General features: G+C 37.8%; 1 protein-coding gene across 11 annotated transcripts in view; it reads right to left on the reverse strand.

Annotated features, from left to right (window-relative positions):
• LOC141506210 (protocadherin gamma-C5-like) overlaps positions 1 to 17,728 on the reverse strand; it is a 221,695-nt gene that overhangs the window by 122,702 nt on the left and 81,265 nt on the right. Inside the window, exon 1 of one of the 11 annotated variants that reach the window (XM_074212768.1) lies at positions 5,991 to 17,727. The exons of 9 other annotated variants lie outside the window; for them this stretch is intronic. In XM_074212768.1, the coding sequence (XP_074068869.1) occupies positions 5,991 to 8,396 (2,406 nt within the window). In that variant the 5' untranslated portion in view covers positions 8,397 to 17,727. One more of the 11 variants, XM_074212770.1, reaches the window with a different exon arrangement.

The raw sequence follows: 17,728 nt of genomic DNA on the forward strand, positions 1-17,728 counted from the left end.
AATTTAAAAAACAATGTCATCTTACATGATTCATATTTTAAATATTAGTAGGACAGCAAGCCAAGCAAAATTCAATATACTTTTAAACAAAAAAATTAAAAGTTTAACCAACTGTATCTAAAAGCAAGTCAAACCAAAACCTTGATAATATAGTATATTTTCCTTCATAGCAGAGATTAGGAAAGAATTAAACTCACATGAACAAAAGCAGGTTCACCTTTGCATTCTTGCAAATCTCTGGATTCCTTTTTATCACAACTCTGAATACTTAGAAGAGTGTCTGCATAGTTTGGTTGGGGAAAGATCAACTGGTTCTTTGGAGAGTCTGTGCTGAGGGAAACCTGATGAGAATAGGTCTGAAGAAAAGCTCTCACTCCATCGATACCAGCAAACTGAGAGTCAGGGACACCTCCAACATAGTCATTAGTGGACTTCAAGAATCGTGATGTCCTGCATTGGCACAGTCTGAATGTCAGTAAGACGATTATGAAAATGAAGAACAAGCAGGACACAGCAGCTACAGCGATGACTAAATAGAAGGTAAGGTTAGAGTCTTCTGAAGATTTAGGAAACTCTGGGTTGCTGAGGTCAGAGAATATCTCAGGGATGCTGTCAGCTACAGCTACTGTGATACTGATTGTGGTAGATAGAGAGGGTTCTCCATTATCTGTGACTGCAATCACCAGTTTCTGCTTAAGGGTATCTTTGTCTTTGAAAGCCCTGGCAGTCCTGATCTCCCCTGTTTGAAGTCCCACTGAGAAGAGACCAGGTTCAGTTGCCTTAAGGAGATTGTATGACAACCAAGCATTCTGTCCTGAATCTCTATCCACGGCTACCACTTTTGTTACCAAATAACCTGGCTCTGCAGATCCAGGGGCCAATTCTACTCCAGTGGATCCATCCGTGGGAAAAGTGGGGTACAGTATTTCGGGGGCATTGTCATTCTGATCCAGGATGAACAGAATCAGAGAAACGTTGCTGCTGAGTGGAGGGTCCCCAGAGTCTTGGGCTATAACTCGCAGTTGAACATCTTGAAACTGTTCATAATCAAAGGATTGAAGGGCATAGAGGACTCCTGTTTCTGAGTTGATGGAGATGTAATCCTTCTGAACGTCACCTTCAATAGAATAAGTGATACAGGAATTCTCTTCACTGTCGGGGTCATGGGCAGTCATGGAATAGATAGATGAGCCTCTGGGGTTGTTCTCCGGGATGTAGACAGAATAAGATGTTTGACTAAAGGTTGGGGGATTGTCATTGATGTCTGTAACACTCAGATAAAATTGGGTAATTGTAAAAAGAGGAGGACTACCCTGATCAGAAGCTGTTACCGTGATGTTGTATTCGGAGATCTGTTCTCTGTCCAGAATTCCTTCTGTCACTAAACGTTGATAATTATTAAGAGACTGTTGGAGTTTGAAAGGCAGGTTAGCCGGAATCGAACAAATGACATAACCATTTTCCCCAGAGTCTCGGTCATGTAAATTGAAAAGAGCAACGACTGTCCCAGGTGGTGAGTTTTCTGGGACTGAGCTGATGAAAGAAGTAATGGTCACTTCTGGGGCATTGTCATTCACATCTACAACTTTAACAATCACTTTTGCGGTCCCCGAGAGTCCTGGTACATCACTGGCTTGAATTTCGAACTCATAAATCATAACTTTCTCATAATCCAACGACTGCTTAGTTAGTATCTCTCCTTTATGGGAATCTAAGCAAAAAATATCTGAAGCTGGTCTTTTAAGATTCTGTAATGAATATGTCACTTCCCCATTGCTTCCTTCATCTCTATCTGTAGCGTTCACCCTGAGTAGTACAGTTCCTACAGGTACATTCTCTGGGACACTCACGTGATACACAGACTGGGTAAAGACTGGCGCGTTGTCATTCAAATCCAAGACAATCACACGGATGCGAACGGTGCCAGAGAGAGCTGGATCCCCCCCGTCCGTGGCCACAAGGGTGAGTGAATAAATAGTTTCCTCTTCTCGATCTAGAGTCTGCTCCAGTACTAGTCCTGGATACATGACTCCATCGTCTCCAGTTCTCACAAGCAAAGAGAAGTGATTACTCGGGCTCAACTGGTAGTTCTGGAGGGAGTTTGCTCCCATATCTGGATCCCATGCACTGGGCAGCCCAAATTGCACTCCCCGGGCTGCATTTTCATTGATTTTAACGTCTAATTCTTCTGTCTGGAAACGAGGGGTGTTGTCATTAATATCTTTTACTTCTACTTCTATGGAATACAGGTCCATTCTATCCTCAACCAGAAGCTCAAAACCTATCAAACACTGCACTTTCTGGGCGCAGAGTTCTTCTCGGTCTATTCTGTCCTCTGTGACTAAGCTGCCGCTTCTGGTATTCAATGCAAAAGGCTGAATCCTACCTCGGGATACTATGCGAGCTCCACGCTCTGACAACTCCCGCGGCTCCATTCCCAGGTCCTTGGCGATGTCGCCCACGAAATAGCCTCTCTCCATCTCCTCGGGCACCGAGTAGAGGATTTTCCTGGCCCCTGTCTCCCATAGCGTCCCGAGGAGAAAGCAAAGCAAAACGACTTGCCTTCTGCGGTTCCCGAGCTTCTGTTCAGCAGCCATTCTGCAACGCAGAATTGTTTCCTATTTTGAGTCTAAAGCACTACAGCCGGAGTAGAGGTGGGTTTCTCAGAGCTGAGTCAAATCAACATTAACCCGTAGATTTCTGAGTTAGAGGACTAGGGGCCTGGATTTCCGAGCAACCTCTGCTGCTTTATGTCTGATTTGCTGTTGTCTTGGAAGCTGGCAGAAGGGAATGGTCCTGCTGGATCTCTGAATATACTTGTCTTCTTGATTGGTGAACAGCGGCGCCCAGAGTCTCAAGTTGTTACCACATCATCAAGTAAAGGAAATTGTTCAAAATCTTTTGTTCTCTAAAAATCCCTTTGTTTCTTTTAAACATAATTTAAAACAGTAACTTAGTTACTTCTTATCTGAAATATAGCGATGATATAAAGCACGTTGTAATTATTTGTAACTATTTCCCCCAGAAAACACTTTTTATTATTCTTTTGGTTTGAAAACGACTGTTTAATAGTTCTTATCGATGACTTAGGTAAAGGCAAGATATGATAGCAAACGCATCATATTTTCAGGTGATTCAAAGCTGGAGAAATACCTAACTGATCTGGGATGGAGTAAGGATTCAAAAAGCCCTTTATAAGATTTAAGGCACTGGGTTGAATCGAGGAAGGTAAAGATCAATAAGGACACAAAAGTTGGTTCAATAAATCAACTCACAAATTCAAAATGGTTGGAGGCATGATTAGACAGCAGTTTGAAGAAGATCTAAGGTATACTGCAAGTTATATGTGCATTTATATTTACTCAATATAAAATATCCGTGACTTGTCAATGTAATTTTTCGCTCCATTAAGAGAAACACTTCTGGCAATAAGGAAGTGATAATTCTTCTGTGCTCTTCACTGCTTAGACCACATATGTAACATTGTGTTCAGTTCTTGGTGACACGATTTAGGAAGTACATTGATTTAACTTCAGAGTATTCAGAGGAGCAGCCAGGTGGCACAATAAATAGAGGGATGGGTCTGGAGTCAGGATTCAAATCCAGCCTTAGATATTTATTAACTATGTGATCTTGGTAAGTCATTTAACCCAATTTGCCTCAGTTTCCTCCTATGTAAAATAAGCTGGAGTAGGAATTGACAAAGCATTCCTTATCTCTGCTCAGAAAACTCCAAAAGGAGTCACAAAGAGTCAGTCACAATTGAACAACAACAAAAATTTCAGAGGAGTGCAACTGGTATGGTAAAGGGCCTGGAGTCTAGGCTCAGTAGAAGTAATTGGAGATGTGCATTGCAGAGAAGAAAAGAGCCAGGAAAGCATGAAAAAATGCTTTCAAGTATTTGAAGAACTGGTATATAGAAAAGAGATTAGATTGATTCTATTTGGTTCCTGATAGCAGAAGAAAGAGCACTGGGTGGAAGCTGCAATGATGCAAATTTAGGCTTGATGCCAGGAGAAACTTCCTAATCATTAAAACTATCTTAATGTAAGTTGGTTAATCTCCAGATGCAGTCTATTTCCTTTTCATTGGAGATATGAAGCATAGGTTGGATGATCACTTTTAAAAGTTGTTGTAGTTGGGATTCCTTTTTGCATATAGATTAGACTAGTTGGCTGCTGGATTCTTTTCCAACTCTAAAATTCATTATTCTGAGGTCATTTCTGCTTTCTTCCTTAGGGGATCTTATTTTCTTATTCTTCATCTAGAGACTCAATAGAAACACCCCAGGACTTTCCAATATAAATCAATTCTTCCCCCCATATTCCCTTTGAACAACGACTTATGTGACATAGAAACAAAGATACCTCTTTCCAAAGTGGAGATTGCTTTTTTGTTCCCCTTGAGGTTTTCATATTGCACTCTAATCGTATTTGGGAAAATCCTGGTCATCATTTGCTGTTTAATATAGATCTAAAAATTGTAGAGGGCTAGCATTTGATCCCCACAGCAACCCTGTGAAGAGGTATTATTATTGCCATTTTACAGTTAAGGAAACTAAGGCAGCCAGTGATTAAGTGACTTGCTCATGATCACATAACTATCTAGTAAAAAGAATCAAATATGAACTCATCTTCCTGACTGCAGGAGCAGCACTTTATCCACCTTGACAACAGTTGCCACTGTATTGTATTATGTCGATTAAGTTGATATATTTGTATGTTATGATATATATATATATATATATATATATATATTCCTCTTTATCTTGGATCATAAATATAACCTCAGTTCTTTAAAAATACTCTTTAATTTGTTTGACTTGTATATTCTTATGCCCAGTTTTGCATTCTGTATTCCTTAGAACCTGAAAATATTATAGCACTTTCTCCTTCCCAAAACCAGATATTTTCCAAAGGAAGAAACAGTTATTGAGAATTTCCTTTAAGCTTTAGTAGTGGTAACAAAGTATCCCACAAGAAAGAGATTTTTTTTGTGATTAGGAGAATGAATACTTATATTGTGTTTGCTAATCTAAAGGATATAAAATAAGTGACTTAAAAAATCACAATAAATGCCAAATAGAGTAGAATGCATCTATGAGCTATAGTTTCTACAGTATATTAAGATGAAAGATATGAGAAACTTAAATATACTGTCCACATTTACCAAATATTCAGATTTCATTATCTGTTAGTCACAACCTTAACATTTCCAACAGAAGGTGCTCAAAAGGAGAGTTTTGATGAGAACATGAATAATCACAATGTCATTTATATTGTTCTGAGAATATTTTATCAAGAATTCATTGGTAGGGTAAAGTTTGCAATTCTAAGCATGATATGGGAAGAGAGGAGTAGGGTTTGTAATAATTTTAAAAAGTTAGTTAGGCAGTAAACTCCAAGGTAGATTTCTCTGACAATATTTAAAGTAGGAACTTTGAATGGAAAACAATATTTTTTATATATCGATACAAGTCTAACTAGTACATGTTAGAACAGAGAAAACCCTAGGATGTTAAATGACTGTCCTGATTTCTCAAAATTATTTGTTATTTTGCTCCAAAGAATCCATATAAGCCAATACTTCAAGGACTTCCTGGGTATGAGTGTTACTTCCACTCTAGAAGCTAGAGACTTAGAAGATGGAAGTGGAGAGTTGGTGTGGTAAAACAATTACACGAAAGTAGAGCTAGAGATAGGATTCTCTGAATTTAACTAGGATCATCTTCTAATACACTAATACAGGCTATTATCTGACAATATTTGGAGGTCTTCCTTTGCCTACAAGTTGAGAAAGATGGCATTACTAGGGCATAGCTTGTATTGCTTTAATGGAAGTAGCAGAATAATTTACCTTATAAAGTGGGAGTTAGTAGGTAATAGAAAATTTTTCCTAGAAGAGGTAGGATTACACTATTCGAATTTTAAAAAACTAGATAATTGATATAAAATATTAACATTTTAAAAAAAGCCAATGAAGAAACTCACGTGAGAAGAGATAATCAAGTCAGAGATGATTTTTTGGTTTTCATCACTGGTATTTAAGATCAAGGAGGGATCATTTGAGAGTAAATCTTGCAGGGGAGCCATTTCCGAAGTCATTTTAAGAAAATTATATTCCACTTTTCCAAGTTCTGAAGCAGCATACAAATTATAAGAATATGGTAAAGTCCCTTCGCTGTAGTTTGTGGGGACCCTGGGACCAGTCTTAGAACAAAGATCCACCTGAAAACAACTCAATAGTGGAGGTTTTGATGCCTTTCTTAACCTAAGGGCAATGGCCAGCGTTACCGTCGTAAGGAACAGGACGGAGATGAGAGCTAAAGCTATCACTAAGTAAAATTGGAGTTCAGATTGAGACTCTGAGGTTGTGGTACGCTCCTCATTCATCTCAGGCAGAGCCTCTTGTAGGCTGTCTGCAAAGACCAGGTGCAAAGCCACAGTGGCCGACAGAGGGGGTTGGCCTCCGTCCTGCACAGAGACCAGCAGGCGGTGTCGAGCAGAGTCTCGATCAGTCAAAGCCCTCGCACTCCTAACCTCGCCAGTGCGCAACCCTAGGCTGAAGAGTCCAGGATCTGTGGCCTGCAGCAACCGATAGGCCAACCAGGCGTTGTGTCCGGAGTCTGCGTCCACAGCCACTACTTTGGTGACCAGATAGCCCGGCTCAGCTGAGCGAGGGACCATGTCGAAGAGGGCTGATCTATCTGGTCCCAGAGCAGGGTAGAGGATATTTGGGGCGTTGTCATTCCTGTCCACGATGAACACTCGCACAGTGACGTTGGCGTTGAGAGCCGGAGAGCCGGCATCCTGGGCCTGTAGAGTCAACTCGAAGGTGCGTATCTGCTCATAGTCGAAAGAGCGCTGAGCGAAGATGTGCCCACTGTGGCTATTGACAGAAACGTAAGAAGACAGCTGTAGCGGTTCTAGGTCGCTGTTGACGATGGAATAGGACACTCTGCCATTCCCCTCCAGATCCAGGTCAGTGGCTGAGACACATGCGATGGAGGCTCCGGAGGGATTGTTCTCGGGAACGTAAACTACATAGGAAGGTTGGAGGAAAACGGGGGGATTGTCATTGACATCTGTAATGAGCAAGGTGAGAATTTTGCTGGTGGACAGAGGTGGGTTTCCCTTGTCTGTGGCAATTATAGTAATGTTGTACTCCGGGGTCTCTTCACGGTCCAAGACACCATCTGTAACTAATTTATACAAGTTGTTGGTAGAAGAGGCTATTTTAAATGGGACACTATCTCTTACAAGGCAGACTACTTCACCATTTACCCCTGAATCTGGGTCAAGTACTTTGATCAGTGCTACAACTGTTCCAGACATGGAGTTTTCTGGTATATGATTGGATACTGAGGCGAAGGTCACTTCAGGGGCATTGTCATTCTCATCTAGAATTTCTATTTGGATTTTACAGTGAGATGTATGGCCTCCTCCATCCTTTGCTTCTACTCCGATAGTATAAGATTCTCCTTTTTCAAAATCGAGTACACCTTGAGTTGTTATTTCTCCACTTTTAGTATCCAATCTGAACAAGTATTTCAGTGTTTCCATTGTGCTGAAAGAGTAAGTGATTTTCGCATTGTTCCCTTCATCCTGGTCTGTAGCGGTCACTTGAAGTACAGAGGAACCAGAGGGCAGGTTTTCCCTCAGACTGACCCTGTAAACTTCCTGACTAAAGACTGGCCAGTTATCATTGGCGTCCGTGACATTAATCCTGATCTCTACTGTACCACTTCGAACCGGGACTCCGCTGTCCACAGTCGTCAGGACCAAATGATAGGAACTCTGCTTCTCCCTGTCCAGTGGTTTTTCCAATACTAATTCTACGTATTTACTACCATCCGGGTTTTCCTTTGGCATTAAGGAGAAATGAGAATTCGGATTTAGATAATACTGCAGTAGCGAATTTACGCCTACATCTGGGTCCTGAGGAGATTCCAGCGCAAACGTTACCCCAGGCAGCGCGATCTCGCTGATTTCCAAGTCAATTATGTTTCTACTGAATCGCGGAGGATTATCATTAATATCATCGATCACTACAGTTACACGAAAAAAGTTCAAAGGATTTTCAGCCACCGTTTCGAAATTCAAAGCACAGACTGGCTTCTTCGCGCAGATCTCCTCCCGGTCTATTCTGTCGCTGACCAGTAAGTCCCCGCTCTCTTCACTCACTCTAAAGTATTCCCTCTCTGCACTTACCCGCAGCTTCCGAGCCGGCAAGTCCCGGACTCCCAGCCCCAAATCCTTGGCGAGATTCCCCACCACCGATCCTTTCGCCATCTCCTCTGGAATCGAGTAGCGGATGTGCTCAGAAAGCGCTCGGCAAAACAAAGAGGCCAAGAAGAGAAATAAGGTCCGGCTCCTCCGCTCAGTGAGCCTTCCCATCCTTCAGCCTCACGGTTCCCACTGCTTCTTCAGTACCCCCCAAACCTTCTTTCAAATACTTATTGTAATGTAAAAGTTATGAGAAAGAAAGGCAGTGCCTTAGTCATATGTGGGATGAATCTGTGTTCCGGAGCAGAATCTAATGGAGCAGTGAGTCGGAATCTCTTCTGGGATGGGCTCCTTGTGACTGCAGAAAATAGCTGTATAGGAAGCTCCAGAGGATCTCTTTTATTTCTGACTTGAAATTGGCCAACAGCGGCGCCCTGTGTCTATTCAAAGAACTTCAGCAAGTCATTGAATAAAACTCGTTTTGAGTCGGATCCTGTAGAAAAAAATGCAGGGCTTGGATTCAGGAGGGGCCTGGGTTGAAATTTTGCTTTTGAGTTTTATTAGCTGCAGGCAGGCCATAGGATGCTAGCTCACAGTTTTATAAATTTGGAGTTGGAAGGGACCTTACAGAGTAACATTAATTGGTTCAACCCTCTGCCCTTACAAAGAAATTGAAGTCCAGAGAGATTTATATGACTTATTCACATCATGCAGATAGCAAGTGGCAGAGTGGATTTGAACCTAGGTCTTCTGAATCCAAATCAATCGTTCTCTTCACGAAATCATGTTACCTCTAATCACAATCTTTATGAGCTTCAATTTTATCACTTTGCCAAATGTGACTAGTAATACCGAGACTACATGACTTACAGAGTCACTATGAGGTTAAAATAAGATAATGCCTGTATTTGGGATTGGATCTGTGATTTCATTGGTATAGATTGTAGGAACAAGGTGAGGAATCTCCCTCTAACAATGCTCATCTCATCTACTCTGCAACATATAATCTTAGAGAGTCACTTTGAGCATTGGGAAAGTAAATGTTCTGTCCAGGGTCACACAGACAGTATGTATCAGAGGTGGTACTTGAACTCAGGTCTTGTGGCTTGAAGTCTAGCTCTCTATCTACTAACCAAGCTCTTTGTCTCATATGTATGTATATATATATGTGTGTGTGTGTGTGTGTGTGTGTGTGTGTATGTGTGTTATGTACATAATATATTGGTAACATTCCATGTATTGTGTATGTAATACATATAATGCTATTTGGAAGCTATTTTGAAAATATTTTTCTTCATCACTTTGTAAATTTCCCTTTCTTTAATGAATTTGTTTTAGGAAATTTTAGATCTATGTGTTTGTTTGAAAGCATGTTCTCAGAACTTGGTCCTATTTTAATTCATTCCCTTAATACAACATAAGCCTTATTTCCTTCTTTTATTCATTCTACTCATTGATTCTTTCACACACTTGCCAAACATGACTTTAGTAGTTTATTAATATGTCCATTTATGCCATTTATATCAAGCTTCTTAATCTTAATGTCTCTTTAAGCTTACCAATTTGAGGGTTTCTTCTTTGAATTTTGCAAACCATTCATACATTTTTCTACCCTGACTTCACCCTCCCCAAATCCTCCTTTAAACAAAATGGGTTTTTTTGCTTTCTTTTTTTTTTGCTTTGCTTTAAAATTCAATGTGTAGCAGGACAATACTTACTCTTTCTGTGTCCCTTCAACTCACTGAATCATTGATCTATCTTTTCACAAGCTTAAATTTCCTGCTGGTATCTTTCATGTTATTTCTTATTTTTAATTTCTCTTAAACTAACCAGATATCAACTGCACATTTCATTCTTTGTATATTTATTTTTCTAAATCATTTATAATATAATTTTCCAGATATGATTCTGGAATATTCTGTTTATTCTAAAACAGTTCTGATTCCAATAAAGGGTCCATCTCCAATGCCTATTCCCAATGTGTGTTTTGATGAACTAAGGCAATGAATTGTCATTCAAATTCATCTCATAGTCTGGTCAATGTGTAGTCTGCATTCATTTTCTCCATGTACAGATAGGTCAGTCCCTAGGTGATTGTTCAGCCCATCCATCATAGAAATCCTCCATCAATGCCTCATTGTGGTATGGAGATGATTCCATTCTAACAATTGAAACAAGATTCTGGAAGATTCTAACAAACTGAAAAGACTTTGACCATGGCTTTAGGAACAGACCATATCTATTGTCTGAGGACTGGTCAAGCTAAATATAAAGTGACTTATAATCATTAAGTAATGAATTATTTGGCTATAACCATGTGGGAAATAATGAAAAGTAATAAGTGACTTTCAGTCTTGGGTGAGTTTCCTTCTGCTTCTTCAGTGATTGATAGAATCTCTGAAAAAGGATGCAGAGATTTCAAGAATTGAACAGTTTATAGATAATCTGTACATATTAAATGAATCCTCAGAACTGGTAATGTGAGATTTCAGTGCAATGACCAAAATGCTGATAATACTACAAAAAAAGCCAATAGACAAAAAGATGGAAGAATGCATGTCTCTTCTTTGGATCATAAATAAAAGTGCTATGAGAATTGGATTCATAAAAATTCAGAGACATGAACATAATTTCATACATTTCTTTATACATTTTTTTAGCTTTTTGCAAGGCTAATGAGATTAAGTGACTTGCCCAAGGCCACACAGCTAGGTAATTATTAAGTGTCTGAGGCCAGATTTGAACTCAAGTACTCCTGTCTCCAGGGCTGGTGCTCTATCCATTGTGCCACCTAGACACCCCTGAACATAATTTCAAGTGATTTTTTTATACATTACAAAAATATCCTTGTTTAAGAGTAAACATAATACCCCCTCCCACCAAAAAATATAGACCTGCATGAGTGATAAAGTAAAGGAAAGAGGAAAAAATTAAAATGATTAATAATAATAATAATAGGTGCAGCCAGGTGGTGCAGTGGATGGAGCACCGGCCCTGGATCCAGGGGCATCTGAGCCCAAATCCAGCCCCAGACACCCAACAATCACCCCCCGTGGGTAAGCCACCCCAACCCCATTGCCCTGCAGAAATGAAAAAAAAGAGACCTAAAATAAAATAAAATAATAATAATAATAATAATAGTAGGGGCAGCCAGGTGGCGCAGCGAACAGAGCACTGGCCCTGGAGCCAGGAACACCCAGGTCCAAATCTGGCCTCAGACACCCATCTGGGTGGCCCCAGGCAAGCCACCAAGCCCCATTTGCCCTGCAACCCTCCAACAACAACAACAACAACAACAACAACAACAATAATAATAATGATAATAATAATAATAATAATGATAATAATAATAAATGTGCTTCAGTCTGTGTTCCAACACCTCCAGCTCTGTCACAGGAAGATCACATTCTTTAAGTCCATCACAAAAGCTACTTCCATATTTTCCACTGATGCCATTGCTGATTGCAACTCCCTCCATTCGTACTTCCCCACTACCATATACTATATTTTCTCTCTCCTTTCATTCTGTCCCTCTTCTTAAATGTGCTATAGGGTAGCTGAGTGACAGAGCAGACAGATCCCCGGCCCTGAGGCCAAGAGGCCCTGAGCCCATATACCACCCCTCAGGCCCAGCATCTACCTGGCCCTATGGTACTGGACAGTCATCCAATCTCAGCCCCTTGCAAGAAGTAAAAAAGAAAATGTGTTATATCTGATCACTCTCCCCCCACAGTCCATACTCTCCTCCACCACTCACATCTCCCCTTTCCCCCTTCCCCCTGTCCACCTTCTCTCCTTCTTACTTTAGATGTCTGTACCCCACTGAGTATATATGCTGTTTCCTCACCTAACCACCTCTGATGAGAGCGAAGGTTTCCTCACTCCCCTTGCCTTTCCCCCTTCCATATCATTGCAATAGCTCATTGTAATAAAAATCTTATTATACGAAATATCTTAGCTTATTTCACCTTTCCTTTTTCTTTCTCCCATTACATTTCCCTTTTAGCCATTGACTACATTTTTACACTATATTATATCTTCAAATTCAGCTCTCTCCTGTGCTTCATCTATAAAAACTCCTTCTACCTGCTCTATTAAATGAGAAGGTTCATATGAGTATTATCAGTATCATTTTTCTATGCAGGAATACATGTAGTTCATCATCATTAAGTCCCTCATATTTTACCCTTCTCCTCCACTCTCTATGCTTCACCTGAGTCCTGTATTTGAAGATCAAACTTTCTGTTCAGCTCTGGCTATTCCAACAGGAACATTTTAAATTCCCTGGTTCATTGAAAGTCCATTTTTTTCCCTGGAAGAGGACATTCAGTTTTACTGGGTAGTTGATTCTCAGTTGTATTCCAAGCTCCTTTGCCCTCCAGTATATTATATTCCAAGCCCTATGAGCTTTTAATGTAGTTGTTGCTAAGTCCTGTGTGATCCTGACTGCAGCTCCACAAGTGTCCTTCTGGCTGCTTGTAATAGTCTCTTTGACTTGGCAATTCTGGAACTTGGCTATAATATTCCTGGGGGTTGCTTTTTGGGTATCTCTTTCTTGGGGAGATAGGTGGATTCTCTCAATTTCTATTTTTCCCCTTTGCTTCTAGGATATCAAGGCAATTTTCCTGTAGTAATTCTTTGAAAATATGTCAAGGCTCTTTTCCTGATCATGACTTTCAGATATTCCAATAATTTTAAAATGATTTTTCTTGAATCTGTTTTCCAGATCCGTTGTTTTTTCAATGAGATGTTTCACATTTTCTTCTAATTTTTCATTCTTTTGGTTTTGAAGTATTGTGTCTTGATTTCTCATAAAATCAGCAGCTTCCCTCAGTCATGAACATAATTTCAAAGGATGTTTAGTTACTTTGCTCAGAATGAGAATCAGAGAAAAGATCATCATATAGTTGTAGCTTTTGCTCCAACATCAGTTACATAGTATGAACATTAGAGACATTTTTATGTAGGACTTTATGAGATTCTTAGAATCAAGGAAAAATATACTTGGTGAGTTAAATGCATAGAATAGACTGGTAAAAAGGAAACACACAGTCTTGGATTGAGAAACAATATAGGCCAAATGATTGTAAACTACCTAGAAGACTTGAATCTACACATAAATACTTTCTTTAAGGAGAAAGTGGATGGTGTGGATGTATGTTGAGAAATATTTGTAGTATTAAAAAAGGGCATCAGCAAAATTTACAAAAAAAATTTAAAAGAAAGTAAGAAAGCAATAGATGTGCAATCATTTAACACCATTTAAAACGTGATAATCTTAAAATATAGAAAATAATTTGTTATTATTGTGGAAATTATTTCAAAATAATCCATCAGATAGTGGTTAGGCCACTTGTTAATATAAAAGTTACTATCAGAACCAAATTAGAAGATACAATAAGAAAAAAAAGGGAAATCTTTGTGAAATTGTAACAACTAAAATCTGACCTGTTAAAAATTTGTTGACATTGAAAATTAGAAATGGATAAAGAAATCAATAAAGACAAAGACATGCTGTAGGATTTTCACTATTTGGAAAAAAGTTCAACCTATGTAAAATTAGAAGCCCAAGAGAATGCACAACCTGGTCCAGTAAGCAACTACATTTTTTCCAAACCGAAAGACAGGGTAGCTGATAATATTAAAATTTTAGAATGTATGCTACTTTCCATGAATCTAAAGAACTTTTTTGTCATTTATAAGAAAAATCTTTTAATTTGGACAAGCATAAATGGACTGGCTAGACTTTTAATACCTATTTCAACATTAGCAATGCAAAGCTCAAGGAATCAATAAGCTTCATTATGACTTTCTAAAAATAAAAAAAACATGTAAAGAGTACAATAAAATATAAAATGAAAGTTGTAATTTCTCCAATCACAAAGATAAATGAAAACCAGAAGACTATACTAGAATAAATTACAATAATGTTCTAACCTTAGTACCCCAAGAACTAACTTTGACCTACTTAAGAAAAGCATTGGTAAACTTTCCAGAGGTACCCCACATCCTTCAAAGAATTTGAAATGATATGAGATGGTAGATACTTAAGTGGTCATTTTTTAGATGGCACAAACTTTTAAAGTTTATTTATAAAAATAAATCAATGACTGGTCATTACAATTCAACTCACATAGAATCTACCGTAAGTAATTTCTTGATATTAAGGAATTTATATTCTATCAAGACTATTACATAATATAAGGAGTTATGATGATTATAATGAATCATTGATGCAAAGATTATTTGTTTCTAAAAGTCACAAAGATGTATTTAAATGTTTCAGTATGGAATATTCCATTTCACAATATCAGTAAATATCTGGAATACACTAATTTGGAATTAAGAATTTCATTATGGGATAAGGAAAATGATATCTACCATGACTCAAACAATGTAAATGGAAAGAACAACAAAAGAATTAAGATGCTATTTAACTATAATGACCAAATTTTATATTGGGGTATAAATGAGGAAATAGATCTCAGTTCTTTTGTAGAGAGATAGTGGACTAGAGAGGAGGAAGGTAGCATAAGCCACCTGGCCTGTGGAGTCTCTGTTATCCTCTTTGAAACAGACTAAAAGAGGGTCAATTTCTAAAGACACAGTTTTAAATTTTTCCTCACTATGGAGAGACTCTAATTCAACACTTGTGTATCGATGTTCACTTAATATCTCATGAGAGTCTTTTATGTCAGGACAAAATCTAAATGCTCTCCACTGGAGAAAGGACCCCTTATTTAATACATATCATAGAAGATAATAGGGATCCTATTCTTGATTTGCTTAGTTTTTGTTCAGCAGTTTCTTTCTTTAAAACTTTATTTTCATTTATGTATGTATGTATGTATGTATGTATGTATGTATGTATCTATCATCTATCTATCTATCTATTTATTTTAGATTTTGCAAGGCAATGGGGCCAAGTGGTTTGCCCAAGGCCACATGGCTAGGTAATTATTAAGTGTCTGAGGTCGGATTTGAACCCAGGTACTCCTGACTCCAAGGCCGGTGCTCTATCCACTGCCCCACCTAGTCACCCCTAAAATTTTATTTTTAGAGAAGGCCTATTGGATAGGGAAAGAGAAGAGGTACATACAGAAATTAATGTAATGTAAAAAATAAAAGACTGATAAAAAATTCATTTTAACAAAAATTTAAAAAATAATTTGCACATACTTCCTCTCTTATATTTCTTAAACTTAAAATATATAAATAACCAAAGACAAGAGATGTTTTCTAAAACTCAAAATCAAATTCTTTCAAAAATGTAATAAAATAATCACAGATTCAAAGAACCTAGAGTTGAAAAATGTCAGAGGAAAGCTAGTCCAATCTATAACTTAAAAAGTAATGCCTTGGGGAAGCTAGGTGGTGCAATGGATAGAGCAGGAAGACCTGAGTTCAAATTTCAGCTTCAGACACTTAATAATTAACTATGTGACAGTCAAGTCACTTAACCCTATAGCCTTGCAAAAATAAAAAAAAAGTAGAGCTTTTACAATATCAAACAAATCATCCAGGCCTTCCCTGAAGACCTGTGGTGAGTGACAACCTCTTTATGTAGCCCATTCCACATCTGGAAAGCTTTGTCCTAACATCTAGTCTTAATCTGTCTTTGTACAACATTAACTTTGACACCCATTGCTCCAAGTTGAAACCTTTGCATCAACCAGAATATACAAAATATATTTTTCTGTGTGACAGTCCTTTCAAGTACATAAAAAAGGGATTAATGTGATTGAGTTCTTGGAGTGAAGCTGATTTTTTTTGGTGATTTTTTTCTTTTTCAAAAAAATTTGTTCGGTTAACACTCTCTTAGTGGAAGACTAGGATTTTGCAAGGAATTGAAGTAAAGCTTACTAGCTGGTAGTTGGCACATGCTCGATTATCTCCCTTCCTCTACCTTCCGCCCAAAAGATGGAATCATTTGTCTTTTTCCAGTCCTGGGTATCATTTCCCTTTTCTATAATCTTTTAGTAATTAAATCTGCCAGTATTTGATAATTCTTTGATATAATTATCTCGATCGTTTTTGTTTTGAACAAAGACTATTGTCCTTGGCAAATAATCGAAATAAGAGCTGGGTGGTTCCATCTTTCCATATTATCAGGAGTCGTCTTTGTCATAGCCAGCACCACCATCATTATATCCATGAAGAGTGTCAGTTTTGCCTCTTGATCTTTTTAAAACATAGTTTTAAGAGAAAATTTTCTTGTGTTCTTTAATACTTACTAGCTTCAAATAATTATGATCTTTGCTGCTCTTGACAAATTCTTGCAGAACCTTGCTTAACTTCTGTACTTGTCCATCATTACATAAGCTACAAAACAGTTCCTTGAGCAAGCAATTGGTATCTTCAGACAACACTCCCCTTTTTACTATTTCTAGGAATTATTTCTCTCTAAATAAGATGTATCATCCAGGGTTGATTTTCCATTTAGAATTGTAGGATTAAATATGAAAAGCATATTCAAATAGTTCACATCCACTAAATGCAGAATTTGGGGGGACGTTTGTAAACATGAACATAATAAAATTTCTTTTAATTTCTTGAATTGTCTATCCAGTAGGATGTTGTTGTATCCATTCTTTTTTTATTTCAAGGTTAAGTGATTTAATAAGATTTTAAACTAGTATTCTGGTAAGTAATTTTATTGAACTATAAAGAGCATTAGATCTTCCCAGTATTTATATTTATGTCACATACCATTTAAAATGAAAGAAAGTCGAATCTGGCTATTTAGAGCTGGAAATGACTTCAAACACTAAATAATTAAAGTTTCATTTTCCAGGTGAGAAAAGTAATTGCAGTAGGAGGAAATGACAGAATTGGATCTGTCATTCCACTTCTCTTCCCACAATAGTCATATCCTTTTCAATATTTTTACCAACAAGGATTAAATATCATAGTCATGCTTAATGTTTTTCGGATATCAAAACTTTAAAAATAATGATTAATAATGAAAATGAGAATTTTTATATACCTTTAACATTGAATGAATTATTTCATATACCCTTCACAACGACCTTTACCAGTAGATATAAAATGTGGTATAATCTGTATTTTTTTATCTAAGGCAAATAAAGCTTCGATAAATTTAGTGGTTATACATTTAGTAAGCATGGGAGATTGGATTTGAAGGCGGGTTTCTCCTAAATACAAATCTGGCAATCTTTCCACCAGCATATACCGACTTCTAGGTAATATACTAACACTAAAACAGCAAATTAGAATTAACAGTATTTCAATAAACTGGCAAAATGAGTAAAAGCTAACTAACACCATTCTATATTAACAACTTTCTGGAACTATCATCAATTGTCACTAAAAGTCCCCAAGCAGAATGTGCATATAGTTCAAATAGAAATTTCTGCTATGCTAAATTATCTCTAAGGCATTTAAAAATTTTTAAAATATCATTAACAAATATAGAATCAAAAGCTCATACTTAATGTATATGAACTAACAGGCCCCGAACAAATTTATGAGGAAAAGACAAG

The sequence above is a fragment of the Macrotis lagotis genome, chromosome 1, assembly GCF_037893015.1.
Source record: "Macrotis lagotis isolate mMagLag1 chromosome 1, bilby.v1.9.chrom.fasta, whole genome shotgun sequence".
NCBI classification, from domain to species: domain Eukaryota; kingdom Metazoa; phylum Chordata; class Mammalia; order Peramelemorphia; family Peramelidae; genus Macrotis; species Macrotis lagotis.